Source organism: Stegodyphus dumicola, chromosome X2, assembly GCF_044657685.1.
Source record: "Stegodyphus dumicola isolate Sdum_Otavi_A_Nest chromosome X2, ASM4465768v1".
Taxonomy (NCBI): Eukaryota; Metazoa; Arthropoda; class Arachnida; order Araneae; family Eresidae; genus Stegodyphus; species Stegodyphus dumicola.
Window position 1 is genome coordinate 44628449 of NC_140781.1, and position 16943 is coordinate 44645391.

Consider the following 16943-nt stretch of genomic DNA (forward strand, 5'->3'; position numbering starts at 1 on the left):
AATCTTAAGAACAGTTAAGCGAATAATCGCTTGAGTTCGTGTGACAAGAAACAACAATATGAAAGGGTAAATAACCCTTTATTATTCAAACACGATTTAACAGAACTCCGTCTGGGAGTGTACAATAAAAGCTGACACTTGGGCTTGAACTTAAGAGGCTAAGAAGTAAACTAAAACTAATTTAAACTAAAGAGAGACAGACGAAGCTATCAAAATTCTAACCGAATTGGCCCCTTAACTCTAATTGACTGCGAAGCTATCAAGGCCCTGAGTACGGCCGAGCGTAATAACAGCTTTGAGAGAGAGTAGCCAAAAAGACGAACGCTCGCTAATCAGAAACTCTGATTCTCTCTCTCAGCAAGTAGAACTTCGCGGCAAGTACCGCTCTTCCTCATTATGTATTCAGAGTGATTCTAAAACTACGTTCTGGCCGGAAGTAGTAAGTTGAAGTTAAGAATTTGACAGGAAAAGATTTTAACTCAAAATTTAACTGTTAATAAAATTAACATAATCCTTACAGTATAAAATGCAAAAATGGAATATGTAAGGTAAAGATCATATTATACGGAGATGAAACGAAAATTCCGAATATTTGAGCATTTCACTAAGTTGAAAAAATTAATAAATTTAGATCTTAGAATTAGAGCCAACTTTTGACTAAACGGGTTAACACCGGGACGATGTCCATGATTAACTAAACGATGTCAGCGATTAACTAAACCTTACGGGTAATGCGAAGAAAGCTAAAAATCGCAAGAGAGAGGAATAAACTATACCATATATTAACAGACCTACTATCAATTATTTAACCTGGAATTTCAAGTAGTTTATTCTGAAGAATAAGTTCATTTGGTTGCAGAATTAAATTGGTATTCGAAACAAAAGAAATGCCTATAAATAACGGGAAAATAAACGACAATATAAATGAAGAAACTAAATTATAAATTGTATTAATAAACAGAACGTTAACAATGCCATTAAGTTTAAATTAGCTTAAAAAAGGTCAGTCAAAGCCTTTTGTATTTTTGTCAGACATCATCTGCTAGGAAACTGGCTCGTATCCATGTTACACATGGGAAAAACCACGAAACAGGTCATGCTTCAGCCCGTTCGCCGGAACTCGAATCCCGGATTAGTTTTTTCCATTCTCAGTAATAATAAACTGAATTATATTTTAGAAAGAGTCCAATTTATCGGGAGTTGACTGTATTTATCATACTCTGTAATAATTCTTAGAATTGGTACAACGTTGAAGCACTGTCTAAAAAAGAAAAAAATATTGAATCGTAAATAGAGTGTATTTTATTTGCAAACTGGATTTTAATATTGAAGGTCCTTAATATGTTTTTAAATAAAGATCAGGATTTCTTTTATGTCTACCTTTTTTTAAAATAGTGTTAGGTGTTTATTTAACTTCTGAATTATTCATAAATTTCTATCGCAGTTTTGTAATTTTGTAATGTAAATAATCATTTACTCTTCTGAAATTCTAAATGATTTATATAAATGCAATGTCTCTTTCACTTAGGACTTCCATTCGGGCACACAGGGCATGTTCGTTTCTTGACATGTGTAGAGATGTCTCCAGGAACATCTTTGGACATGACAGGCTATAACAAGTATGCCCTCCGCACCCGAACTAAAGAAGGAGCAAGTGGCCGCCGGGCGTCCACTAGTGCCTCAGCAGGCAGTAAACTATTAGTTATTAGTGGAGGTGATGGTTATGAGGACTTCCAGAATTCTGGACTTGGGGAAGCAGCTGGTCGTGATGACAGTACCAATCATTTGCTGCTTTGGCAAGTGTGATAAAAGCAGTGAATAGCCAATATCAGTCATTCTGTCTGTGATACATTACAGTGATGTTTGTTTAAATGCCCATAGCACTATTCCATGGTGATAATGCATGTAATAAATTTCATAATTTTAAAAAGCCATATATACATACAAGCATGCATACATATGCTTTTATTATAGTATTATTCATTATGAATTTAATTTGTATATATTCTCATCACTGATAAGTATTCTTCAGTAGTGCATAATAATATTTGCTCTAAATTGACATTGTTTAGTATATTTTCCATCTTTTCAATTGATGTAGAGTAACAATATTTATGCAATTTATTTATGTAAAACCACCATGACTTTATAGAAAGAAGGTGATTTTTCATAAATAAAATGTCCATAAAATATTGTCTATTTTATTGCTCATATCGTAAATTTTTTTTTTTTTTTTTTTTTTTTTTTTTTTGAAATCTCAAACATTGAGTCTTAAATTATGTTTGATAATAATAAAGCTGTCTGTGAAAACTGAAGAAAGTAACCAACTTTCTTCAGTTATTCACTGCTTCAGTCATGTTGGTATCGTTTCACAATTTTCAATTACCTATCAGGTACTTTAAAGTAAATTTTTATTATTACTAAAAAATTAATATGTTTTGAAAATGCGTATAAAAGTTACATATGATTTAATGATACATAAAACTTTCAGTTTAACATTCCATTTCCTGTCCTTTGTGTTAACTTAAATGTTTCTTGGCATTGCTTAGTAAAGAAACACATTGATAATTGGACCATGAATAAGATGCTGAAAAATTTACTTGAAACATGCATTTGTGTATATTTGGAAAGTATTTCAATTTGCTATATATATTGCTAATGCATTTATATGAGTCTTGAGCCACTTGTATTTTATTGGGTGCATGTAATGCATGATAGAATGTAATTCGTTGTAAAGATTTTTCTTCTTGTTTTTTAATCTTCTTGTTTTTTAATCTTTCATTCTAGTGAATGTAAATTTTAAATGAATGGTCAGAACATGACAGCTGATTTCACTCTCAGTGATTGTTAATTTTACTCAATATTGTATTATACTTTTCATTTACATTGTAAAATAATTCATCTTTCAATGAAACAAATCATAAATTGATTTCTTTGAAGAATTCCTTTTTATTGAGGCATATTTTAATGTCATGATGCAAAAGCAAAACAAAAAAAATGGGAGGTTATTTTGGTATAACGTTTCGAGAAACATTAGTGAATCATAAGGCTAAAGTGATTTATCACATCCTAGCCTTTGTAAAGCTTTCGTGTTGTGATCAGCTCATCTGTTTCATCATTAGACTAGAAAAATGTAATGCAGGATCATTTTATTAAGAAATATATGTATGTGAATTTTCATATAAAAATCTCTTAATCTTCATTATTATTGCATGTATATGTGATATCAGCTGTATATTTATAAGATGCGATTTTTCTCTGTCCATTAGATTCTGAAGCTATAAATATGTGAATGTACTCTTCTAAGATGTTGATGTTTCCGTGCGAGTGTAAAGTTTGTAATACTAAATAATCGTATTTACTAACACGCTATTGTTCTTTAAAAACAAAACCTTAAAGAAATGCGACTACAAATTGTATTTTTTTCAGGATATGTAAAGTAGACAATGCAGAGCAAATGATTTAACATTTCACTGTACATCGATGCAATTAGTTTTCTGAGTACCCACCTCTGAATTGTATTTCTTGCTGTAGTCACCATGGCAAAGAATGAAATAAAATTTCAATAGTATGTTGTGGAATATCCATCCGAGCTGCATTAATTCGCTTCGAATATTCATCAAGATTTGGTGTAAGATTGTCATAAGTACATCATTCTTCGTTTGATAATCATGAAATTTGCAATGAGTCATCATCCAAGCGGCTAAGAAAGGAGTGAGGCATTATTAATTCTGGAGAAGGTTTCGTTGTTGCTGCAGTATGAGGATTGCCATTGTTCTGTTGAAAAATTACTTGAAAGAGGTCTTGTAAGTAAGCACAGGTGACTGGTAGTAAAGTGTCATTGAACTCGTTAGTGTGTCTTGAAGTTTTATGAAGGGCGACTTTCTGTTAAATCTAATAGCATCCCATAAAAAGGCACTCCTTGTTGGTGCGGTTCACCGCATGCGAATATCGTTTCTCATAGTCTATCATCCTGTCGGCGTTGGGTACATATACCACCAATATTTTTGCCTAAGCAAAACCGTAAGTAATCAGAAAAGATGATGATATGCCGCTCATTCAACAATTTACTGCTAATCTAAAACAGTTCGATGCATGTTGCTTCCTTCTGGAAGTTCGTTGTCTAAGTGTCAAAGGTAATCTGAGAAGCGTTTGATGTGCCTATAATCCAAAGCATAATAAACGGTGACATACTGATAAATAACATTGACTGACGTGTTACCATTCACCTTTGCTGCGTCAGTGTTGAAAATACTGTCGATGGCGTGCATGGTCACCCAAAGGTTCCTAAGAGGACGATCCCTTCTGGGCGTTGTCTGCTTATACGTCCAGAATATTCTCTTCGTGTTTCGTCTTAAGAACAAGTTTCTCCGTACTCGTTTAACCACAGAAATGCTCAGCCCTACCATTTACCTACTCAGGAATAGAAGCGTTGATTTTCCTTTTGCCAGTGATACATCCTCTGTCAAAGATACGTATTTGATTACACAGTTGTCTTTGCACAGCATAGAAGCATCCTTACTCATTACTGCACGAGGATTAAAATTCCTCTGTAGCTGTGACAAGCTTTAAAAAATAATGAAGACTAATTGACATAGGAGTACGTTTTGGGTTTTTACTGATATATCTTCGGAATATATGGACCAGTGAGACTAAAATGCTGATCATTTGTCCTGTATTGCATATTTTACATAATCTGAAAAAAATTTAAGTTGTTGCTATATTCCTTCTAAGTGCTCTGTTTTTTTAAGAGCAGTTGTGTGCACATAGGTGGAATTTTGTGAGTGTAAATAAATTTTTAAATTGTTAGTTTTAACTCTTTTGAGCTTTCCATGCATTTAGAGATTGACAAACTTAGCTATGCTCAATAGTAATGGCATCAGAAACAGGGCTTTGACATGATGTATACTTAGATTAACTAAGGTTGTTCATGACTGTAAGAATAAATTTTATCTGTTTCACCTTTAACTGTTTAAAATTTAAACTACAATTCTTTTTTTTTTTTTTTTTTTTTTTTTTTTTTTTTTGTAATTACAAAAGGTACCAAAAGTGTATCATTGATACTTAAATGTACGTTAAAAAATTTATATCAAACGTACTTATAGGAACATATTTTATTGAGCTTATGCGTTATCAAAACGTTTATAATAAATAATTACTGAAATAGTATTTGTATGGAAATGTAGCTCCATATGTGTGAAATTAATTTAGCTTGGCAAATGACCGATTGGTTTCGCCATTCTTGACTAGTGCTTAACGAGCAAGTGTCAGGCCATTTGGGGGGAACGGGGGAGATGTTAAATATTTTCGACAGTAAATTTATTCTGTTTTGGTTAGTGCAAAATTTATTGTTATCCATCTGCAAAAAACACACTTTTTATATAATCTCTGAATGTGTGCGTCTGAAAAGTGTTAACAATTTTTTATCCTACCTGTTGCTGCTGATATGAAAACAGAACATATCTCTATGTAAAAATAATTTATCTTGCCAAGTGATGTGAACTAGCAATGCAATATCACCTTGGATTACTGCTTTGTGAGTGCTTTCAAAAATGCACTAAAATCATTTGTGCCAATGATTGAAAATGTCTGCAGTGTTTCCAGCACTGTAGTATATGTAAATAATTTAATGTATATAGTCTTCATCTGCATGGATAAAACAAAAACCTGTCCATTTATTGGAAATTTTAATCTCAATCAGCTATTTATTATGTTCTTGCTCTTATTCTGTAAACATTTGGCATGCAAAAATCATTAAACGTAAAATATCAATGTATTATGATGTTCTCTTATATACGTACTGTATTGAATGAACAAATTGTTTTTGGCGAAGTGTTTTTAAATATGTGATATTTACTATAGTAAAATTTGCAAACTGTTGTATAAAATATGAACTTTATTAAGTATATGCAGAAGTATCGAGAAACAATTGTCAAAGCTTTAAGATAAATGTTAAAATTTGTAGCAGATGTATCTGTAATGTTATATGGAAAGCATTAGCTGTTATATTTAATCCAGGAAATGTAAGTCTATTCTGTGGTCAACGTCCACATGAATTTTTCAAAATTTTTTTATTATGAGACAGTTTGAAACATTTGCATTTCCTATAGTTCAATTATCTTTTATAATTTACTTCCTTAAGTATGTAATACGTGTATGAAGCTCTTAATATATGTAAATTGTTTCATAAACTTAACTTTTCACGTCAAAAAGTACTCTTAAACTTATTTTAAAATTTATCACTTCTTTCTAACGTAAAACTTTCCGCAAGGTTATCATTAAGTGTTGAAGTTTTTAAATAGTTGTGGATTTTATTTGAATGTGATATATATAGTAAAAAAATCTATTGCAATGTTCCTTTTAAAATTTCTGCTGTATGTCTGATATATACAGACATCAGTAAAAATAACTTAAAAAGTACTTTTAGAAAATTTATGTAATAATTTTTTAACACATTGTATGTTTTATATTTGCACATGTTGCTGATTTATATAGCATACTGCGAAATTTTAAAGTCAGTTGTTCAATCTAATATCTTACTTTCGTGATTATCATATCTTATATTTCGCATAACGTTTTATATGGTATTGGATTATACTGTGAATACAGTGAAATAACCAAATATTTAACTGTGAAAATAGAATGTTCTTTTATATAAGTGTAACAGAAGTTATATACTTGTTTATTACTTTGCATGCACATTCCTGATCACAGCAGAAGTCTTATTTGTAAATATTTTCTGGAAACATATTCTAAGAAAAGTACTGTTGGTGGTTTATGTATCAGTGTTGAGTAAAAAGTGTTGCAGTGGAATTCCTAGTTATCATCTATTAATACTGAAGTTATCATTTATACCTAATTGCCATTTATACTGAGATTAATATTTAATACGACAACATATTTTCATGTTGAACAGGTCTCTTACATTCATCAAATATATAATCAAAAACTGCGTCTTACATAAAAAACTGCTTCTCATGTACACCATTGATACGAAACATACTTTCTTGACATGAGCAATAATAATAGTAATAATAATAATTTTAAATGAATTCATGAAGAAATATTTTTCAAGAATTTTAATGTTAAATTGATCTAACACGTTTTCATCATTTCGATGACAGACCAAAAACAAAAAAACAAAACAAAACAAAAACTTTAATATGATAAGATAGATTTTGACTGTTTTCTCATGAATAAAAATTGGTTACAGCCGAAAACATCGCGGCAAAAACATCGCAAACGAAAATGTCACGGAGAAAACAACGCAAGGCGAAAACGTCATGCTACAAAACATCGTGGAAGAAAACATCGCAAAGAGAAAACATCGCAGTTCTAAAACATCGTGGTACAAAACACCGTCGTCGAAAATAAAGCGGTTACAAAACATCGTCGTTGAAAATATCGTGGTAAAAAATAAAGTATCTACAAATCATCACATGACGATAACATCGCAGACATGCTTTTTTCAGGCATGCTTTAATAAGTGTAAATGGATATTCCCATAATGATTTGTGAGCGCAAGATGGAAAGAAGGATAATTTTTACTTTCATATTTTTTATTAATTAATAAATTTTTGCTGAGAAAATAAAAAGGAAACTTAAGCATAAAAAATTAATGCAACTTATAGCACTTAATAGAATTTTAAACCGACATAGTTAACTAACAAAGGCCATTAATAAATCATTTTTATAAAGTTTTTACTGGTAATATTTCATGTAAAGTATAATCTATAAGTTACATTTAATTTTCTATGCTTAAGTTTCCTTCTTACGTTTTCAGCAAAAATTTATTAGTTAATAAAATACAGGGGTTGGACAAAAATATGGAAACACCTTTAAAAAAACATGTTTCTTTGCTTAATATGGTGTAGGAAACCCGTTGGCATCCAAAACAGCTTGCAGTCTTCTAGGAATGGATAAATACAGTTCCTGTATGTTTACCAAGGGAATATTATACCATTCTTCCTGCAAAACGGTGGCAAGTTCAGATAACGATGTTGGCGGTGGATAACGAGAACGCACTTTCCGTTCCAATGTAGACCTCAAAGGTTCGATAATATTCAGGTCTGTGGTGGCAGGGGATTATTCATCAAATATATAATCAAAAACTGCGTCTTACATAAAAAACTGCTTCTCATGTACACCATTGATACGAAACATACTTTCTTGACATGAGCAATAATAATAGTAATAATAATAATTTTAAATGAATTCATGAAGAAATATTTTTCAAGAATTTTAATGTTAAATTGATCTAACACGTTTTCATCATTTCGATGACAGACCAAAAACAAAAAAACAAAACAAAACAAAAACTTTAATATGATAAGATAGATTTTGACTGTTTTCTCATGAATAAAAATTGGTTACAGCCGAAAACATCGCGGCAAAAACATCGCAAACGAAAATGTCACGGAGAAAACAACGCAAGGCGAAAACGTCATGCTACAAAACATCGTGGAAGAAAACATCGCAAAGAGAAAACATCGCAGTTCTAAAACATCGTGGTACAAAACACCGTCGTCGAAAATAAAGCGGTTACAAAACATCGTCGTTGAAAATATCGTGGTAAAAAATAAAGTATCTACAAATCATCACATGACGATAACATCGCAGACATGCTTTTTTCAGGCATGCTTTAATAAGTGTAAATGGATATTCCCATAATGATTTGTGAGCGCAAGATGGAAAGAAGGATAATTTTTACTTTCATATTTTTTATTAATTAATAAATTTTTGCTGAGAAAATAAAAAGGAAACTTAAGCATAAAAAATTAATGCAACTTATAGCACTTAATAGAATTTTAAACCGACATAGTTAACTAACAAAGGCCATTAATAAATCATTTTTATAAAGTTTTTACTGGTAATATTTCATGTAAAGTATAATCTATAAGTTACATTTAATTTTCTATGCTTAAGTTTCCTTCTTACGTTTTCAGCAAAAATTTATTAGTTAATAAAATACAGGGGTTGGACAAAAATATGGAAACACCTTTAAAAAAACATGTTTCTTTGCTTAATATGGTGTAGGAAACCCGTTGGCATCCAAAACAGCTTGCAGTCTTCTAGGAATGGATAAATACAGTTCCTGTATGTTTACCAAGGGAATATTATACCATTCTTCCTGCAAAACGGTGGCAAGTTCAGATAACGATGTTGGCGGTGGATAACGAGAACGCACTTTCCGTTCCAATGTAGACCTCAAAGGTTCGATAATATTCAGGTCTGTGGTGGCAGGGGATTATTCATCAAATATATAATCAAAAACTGCGTCTTACATAAAAAACTGCTTCTCATGTACACCATTGATACGAAACATACTTTCTTGACATGAGCAATAATAATAGTAATAATAATAATTTTAAATGAATTCATGAAGAAATATTTTTCAAGAATTTTAATGTTAAATTGATCTAACACGTTTTCATCATTTCGATGACAGACCAAAAACAAAAAAACAAAACAAAACAAAAACTTTAATATGATAAGATAGATTTTGACTGTTTTCTCATGAATAAAAATTGGTTACAGCCGAAAACATCGCGGCAAAAACATCGCAAACGAAAATGTCACGGAGAAAACAACGCAAGGCGAAAACGTCATGCTACAAAACATCGTGGAAGAAAACATCGCAAAGAGAAAACATCGCAGTTCTAAAACATCGTGGTACAAAACATATATATATATATATATATATATATATATATTGATAAATACAGTTCCTGTATGTTTACCAAGGGAATATTATACCATTCTTCCTGCAAAACGGTGGCAAGTTCAGATAACGATGTTGGCGGTGGATAACGAGAACGCACTTTCCGTTCCAATGTAGACCTCAAAGGTTCGATAATATTCAGGTCTGTGGTGGCAGGGGAGATGGGACAACTCATCCTCGTGCTCAGAAAACCAGTCCTGGACAATGTGAGCTGTGTGAACAGGGGCTTTGTCGTCTTTTAAGACACTATCACCATCGGGGAACAAAGTTTGTACCATGGGGTGAACTTGATCGGCCAAAATGTTCACATAAGTCTTGGTAGTCATGTGCCCTGACACAGTTATCATGGGGCTAGCAGAGATCCACGATATGGCTGCCCAAACCATAACAGAACCCCCGCCATGTTTCACTCTTGGCAACAAGCAGTCTGTATTATAGGCTTGAGATGGCGTTCTCCAAACGTAAACTCGGCCAGAAGTGGGAAACAATGTGAAAGAAGACTCGTCAGACCATATTACTCGCTTCCACTGCTCTATAGTCCAGGCTTTATGACTTAAACACCACCTTTTCCTGTTACGGGCATTAGCATCACTGATGAGTGGCTTCTCAATTGCAACACGGCCAGCAATTCCCTGTTTATGAAGCTCCCTTCTAATTGTTTTGGTACTCACAGGGTTCGGTAACACAACATTCATTTCAGCAGTAACTTTTGCAGCTGTGGTCTTCTTATTTTTCGTCACAATTGCCCTTAGTGATCGTCTGTCACGGTCACTCAGGACACACTTTCGTCCGCGCTGTGATTTAGCAGATGTTGTTTTTCCGCTTTTCAAATATGCGGAATAAATCTTCGATACAGTACCTCTTGAAACACTAAATACCTCCGCTACCTTGCTTACGGAAGCACCTACCATACGTGCTCCAACAATTTTCCCACGTTCGAAGTCTGTTAACTCTGACATAATGCAATGACAACCTCACATAACAGTACTCCGACAACAACTGAACTGTTTAGCATATTTACGAAGTTATATAGGTGGCGTCAGTAGTCAAAAACGCCAGCGCCACCTACATATTTCATTAAAATCAGTCTTTCTTTTCAAACATGCGTTTCACAAGGTGTTTCCATATTTTTGTCCATCCACTGTATGTGAAAGTAAAATTTATCCTTCTTTACACCTTGCGCTCACAAATCATTATGGGAATATCCATTTACAATTACTAAAACCTGAAAAAAGCATGTCTGCGATGTTATCGTCATGCGATGATTTGTAGATACTTTATTTTTTACCACGATATTTTCGACGATGATGTTTTTGAACCGCTTTATTTTCTACGACGATGTTTTGTACCACGATGTTTTAGAACTGCGATGTTTTCTCCCACGATGTTTTGTAGCACGACGTTTTCACCTTGCGTTGTTTTCTCCGCGACGTTTTCGTCCACGATGTTTTTGCCGCGATGTTATCGGTGGACACCATAAAAATTATAGAACACGTTTACTGAAGTCTAGTTTAAAAAATGTTACCTTTTCCTCCACATTTGAAGATACAAATTTTATGTTTTTTATGGTACTACATACCATGCTTTGGATTTAAGTAGTAGGAAGCAGCCGGTTCACCGCCAGGATCTCGAACTCGCAGGCGGATTGCGGATGCAAGGGGAGGCGGTACAAGCGGAGGCGCAGCAGATAAGAAGGAATGTTTCGGGATTCTTGATTTAGTGGATAGAACTGGGATTTGAACCTGTAACAAAAGGAGTTCGTAGGGTAGTACTATGATTGATTGCTTTAGAGCACTACCCCATGATCTCTAGTCCCTTATTGGCAAGAAAAATATTATAAATATATATATATATATATATATATATATATATATATATATATATATATATATATTTTTAGGATTGTCCCCCCAACCACCCGGCAATCCCGAAAATTTAGAACAGGAAAACTTATGCATAACTTTATATAAGCTTTGCATAAGTTTTTCAATAGGCCGAAAAGTAACACTATACTAAAATACGTATAGTGTTATGAAAACTTAAAATGAAAAAAAGTAAAAATTAAGAAAAGAAAAATATTTATAAACTAGATGTACTTAATATCATTAAACATTAAATTATAAAAGATTATATACATAAAACTCCATTAAATGCAAAAAATTACAAAAATTAATGAATAAATACGTTAAAATTAAATATACAAATTGCGTTAAATGGAGTTATATGTATATAATCTTTTATAATTTAATGTTTAATGATACTATGCATATTTAGCTTGTATACAGTCTTTTTTAATTTAATGTTTAATGATATTAAGTACATCTAGTTTATAATTTTTTTTTACTTAATTTTTACTTTCTTTCATTTTAAGTTTTCATAACACTATAGGTATTTTAGTATAGTCTTACTTTTCGGCCTATTGAAAAACTTACGGAAAGCCTACATAACGTTCTGCATAAGTTTTTCTGTTTTAAATTTTCGGGATTGTCGAGGTGCAATTAACTGCAACGGTTGGTGGGGGGGGGGACAACTCTAAAAATATATATAATTTATTTTTAATATTTTTCTTGCCAATAAGGGACTAGAGATAATGGGGTAGTGCTCTAAAGCAATCAATCATAGTACTACCCTATGAACTCCTTTTGTTACAGGTTCGAACCCCAGTTTTATCCACTAAATCAAGATTTCCGAAACATTCCTTCTTATCTGCTGCGCCTCCGCTTGCACCGCCTTCCCAATCCGCCTCAGCCGCTTCATCCGAAATCCGCCTGCGAGTTCGAGATCCTGGCGGTGAACCGGCTGTTTCCTACTACTGCAGTGATTACATAATAAATGGGAGATAAAAATAGACAGTGAAAATACTATATTTACAAAGATATAGACATGAATTAGATGGGAACTTTATTAAAGTATAATAATCGCAGAAAGGTAAATTTATAAATTTGTATTTTCTTTTCTTTTCGCCAACAAAAGAACGGCCGACCCACTGGCGTTAGCATATCGGCCAAAAAGCTCCACTGTCGTAATTATCTGTAACATAATGCCTGAATTGCACGAGCTTAAAACATAGGCTTTACCGAATACGTTGTAGAAATTTATACTTACTTTTACATTTTTAACCAGTTAAATTTATGTTCTTTCCTATAAGCCTCCATTCCCCAATTGTCAATGCCAGAATATTTAAATCTGGTAGCGCAGGTGAAGTAATGCGAATTCTACTTTGAGGAGAAAAGGTTTAAATACCGAGTTCTAGAAGAGACGTTAGAGCGTGTGGGCAAGCGTAGTATCTCTGTAGCCTGAGCTCCTGATTCTGCATTTATTGCTGGTGAAAGTGGCGTAGCAACTATTACTTTGCTGCCACTAGATTTCCACGCGGTTTTAAGAAACAGGATAATCTGAGCCGTGTAGAGTAATTCTACTGCTTATTAATATCTTTTCATTTTTAGTTTAGATCTTGTTATTTTAATTATCGCCCGAGTGAGGTTCAGTGTATTAGCGTCAAGTCGACGCATTAGGAATTTTAATGAATTAATAAAGGGTTCTTTTTACCCTTCTCCTGTGTGGTTCCTACACGTACTTCAGCTGCCACATCAGAAGATAAATAAGTAGATGTCACAACGTATATACTGTAGCTTTACTAAGCAAGACTGCAATAAATTACCAACAATTAATTGTCGAAACGCAACATAAATGAATAATTAAATGCAAGAATGAATAAATAAAAAAGTTAGAATAAAAATAACTAAATAAGTTGCATAAAATAAATGAATGTGTGCATACAGCAGTGCAGCTGCATAAAAATACAATAGTGAGATTGTGGCATACTGCTAGTAATTGAACGAGATGCAATTAAAAAGAAACGGAGGAACTCTGTAAATAAGGCAGATTAGTGATTACATAACAAACTATACTCACCAAGATACAAACAGATGAATTAGATGGGGACCTTAAGGGAAATATAATACACGTAAAAGGAAGAAATGTGTATGGACAACATAATTCGATTTCAAGACAGGGAAATATATACAAAATAACGAAACAAAATCCCAGTGGTAAAAATCTCACAGTTGGTTTCAGTGAATGCAACGACGCAAATAAGTGATAGAACAATTCCCAAAATACACTCGTGTGCAAAATTAAGAGAATTCTCAAATTGTGCCTATTTTTACGAAAAGAATGTTTATTATCTCTTCCGTAAATAAGACGGAAGAAATAATCAACTTTCTTGAAGATATATATATATATATATATATATATGATATAAAGATTAGATGGAGATATAATGATTAAAATATAGACGAATACCAGTTATTTCAATTTTTTTCATGAAATCTCTTTTAACACCGTATATCTAAATTTTTTTCCACACATTGTAAAAGGAATGTTTTCCAGGAGTCACATTTTGCGTCGGTAAACATTTCATTATATACGTTTCTATATTCAAAACATTTACATTGGTACAGTTCTCTAAGAATTGGATTTCTACAACGCTGAAATCTACGCCTAGAAGTATTAAGCCCCTTACAACCAGCTTCAATAGACTATCAAGGAGTGCACGCCATAAGTCTTAACTGGTATTGAAAATAGAGATGCCTGGAGAAAACAGAACCAAGATGCTCAACAACTGTAGTTAGGCAAGAACCATCAATAGAACCATTAAGAATATCAGTATATGAATGACACGAGAAGGGCAAAATTCCCGAAAACGATGACAGTTTGCTTTCTTTGTACTGAAGATTTTAAATGGGACATTTAAAGTGTCTCTCAAGACCGCACAGAGAAAAATTTCGAATTCAATATCATGTGATTAGAAAGGGATTCATTTTGACAGACACCAACTATCTAGGAGAAGATCTGAACCAATAACTGTAACATCAATTGTAGTTTGAACCGTGAGTTACAGGAAAAGTAGGTTCATAATCTTCATTAATAACAAATAAGTTGTTAGCAAATATAAATTCACTTATTTTGCTAAGATATAAATTCACTAGTTTGCTCAATTGCTTGTTGAATAGTTCAGGATATTCTTCTTTTAAGTCAGTCCAGAATGAGATGAGAAATTTCTTTTTAAATTCTACCTAAAGAATTAATTTTCTTCAATCAACTTAAATTTCTCTCAGAACAATAAACATACTCACTAGAAACGCTTTTTAATGAAAGGGAACACAGTCCACTGGCCATCTATCCCTCGTTTAGGAAAATACTTATCCGAAGTTTCACTTTGTGTAAGGATTACACAAAGTGACCGCGATTCCAGCGCTCTGATACGCTAAAAGGTGGAAACATTAAAAATCGGTATTTATGTTTGACAATATAACGTAGTTTGTGAAGCGTGTTGTGATCGAAAAGTAATTACACATTTATTTTTTATTGCTGTGGGTATTATGTATAACTGTGGGATCAGAGCAATTTAATATAACTTGTGATTTTTAGCTGTGTAAATAATACGATAGGCAGTAAAAAATTCTTGGAGGCAAGTTTTGTTCCTTATTACTGTAATTTTTTTTCCTTATAAAAATGGTTGGACACTTACAGTTTACAATCTGTTAACTAGGACCGGAATAATGCATAAGACACCTTAAGCTTTGCACAGAATCATTCAGAACAAATGTCAGTTATTACTCTACAAAGACGAATAAAGTCAGCCCGACGTCCAGGGGCCCACCAGCGGCCGAGCGGTAAAGTCGTTGAACACTTGTAGCTGGTCCAGGGTTTGAATCCCAGCAAACGGAGTGGCTGCATGTTCGTTTTCGGGGTTTTCCCCATGCGTAAGGTGTGTATGTTACGGTGAAACACCGAAATCTGGAGAATGTCGACTTTCACCGGTGAATGTCAACATTCACATAGTCTCTTGGTGTATGGCCGAAATATTTTCCAAATACTCTTATTTCTGAATTACACCGGTCAATGTCGACATTCACCATGTACTAATGGTGAATGTTGAACATATAACAATATTATATTTTCTTCTCCGTAATTCAGTCGCGAATAAACGCACTTGAGACTTGAAATAAGAACTTAAGAACATGAGAACCTAAAACACACAATACGTTCAAAATGAGAAAGGAAAATAATAGAAGTTAAAAACTTACTTAATTATACAGTACGTTCTAAATGAGAAAATAAAATAACAGTAATAAAAAACTTACTAAATTATGTGATTCAAATCTTATTTATTGCAACAACTTAAACTATTATGGCACTTTATAACCTCTCTTTTCAACTTTCACCAGAGCATATCTGTGATTGTCGACATACAGCGGTGAGGGTCCGAATATACAAGAATGTAGTGCAATATTCGATCTTTCACAGACGTATTTGGTGAATGCTGACATTCTCCAATTTCGGTCTTTCACGGTAACATATACAAGCCAGTTTCCCTTAGAGCGTCCTACATGAAGGCATTTCTGCCCATAGGTCCTCGAATGCTTTGCCATAAACAAAATACTAAACAGAGGCCCAAGATATAATATTATTTCAGGGAATAACAATACTCACTTTCTTTGTTTTCGTCTGAAAAAAAAAAAAAAAAAAAAAAAAAAAAAAAAAAAACAATCAAGAGGAGTTTACGACTCCCTAAAACAGGGGGGGGGGGAGGTATTAGGATTGGATATTTTGTTACCTAAACAATAATCAGTCCTTGTTGTTCGATTTTTTACTAAACAAACTAAATGTACATAATACGTCTCAGTTCATTCTAAATAAAGCAGATAAAATTTCAAATAAATAAATTCTAGTTTGAATAGGAAAGTAAATTGTACAGCTAGGTCAATGATTAAGTATTAACACTGAAATGAAGTTTAAAGTAGAGGAAGTGCTTTGAGCTGAAGGTGAGTGGTAGAAGGAAATTTTCGAAATACTTGCTTGTGTAAAGTTCTTGCAATGGTGAGCAACGAAAATTTTAACAAAGAACTCGCTCTTCTTCTTATAAAAACAAAATATCATATTTTAATTAAAAGTTTTACTTTTTGTAGAAAGTTTTTGTCAATAAACAGAAGCTGTACATGGGCAATTATATGTATTTAATTAATTTAAAGAATAAAATGTTGGGAACCTTGAGGCTGTTTGTCAACACTCGGTAATTTAAAATCCGGGTTCGGAAGAGGACAAATATAGCCTCATTTCCGAAACGCTGGAAGATCTGTTCCTGTACCTATATTTTAAGTAAATCTAGGACGAGAACAGAGCCGTTGTTAGGGTTTTCAGGGCCCGGAGACAACTG

The 16943-nt window shown here is 33.0% G+C and overlaps 1 protein-coding gene across 3 annotated transcripts in view; it reads left to right on the forward strand.

The window, feature by feature from the left end:
• The window catches only part of LOC118180501 (uncharacterized), a 524461-nt gene extending 517648 nt beyond the window's left edge, over positions 1–6813 (forward strand). For all 3 annotated transcript variants that reach the window (XM_035349588.2, XM_085809646.1, XM_085809645.1), the window contains exon 28: positions 1529–6813. In XM_035349588.2, coding sequence (XP_035205479.1) covers positions 1529–1806 — 278 coding nt within the window. In that variant the 3' untranslated portion in view covers positions 1807–6813. The remainder of the gene's footprint in view (positions 1–1528) is intronic.
• Positions 6814–16943: the final 10130 nt, after the last annotated feature.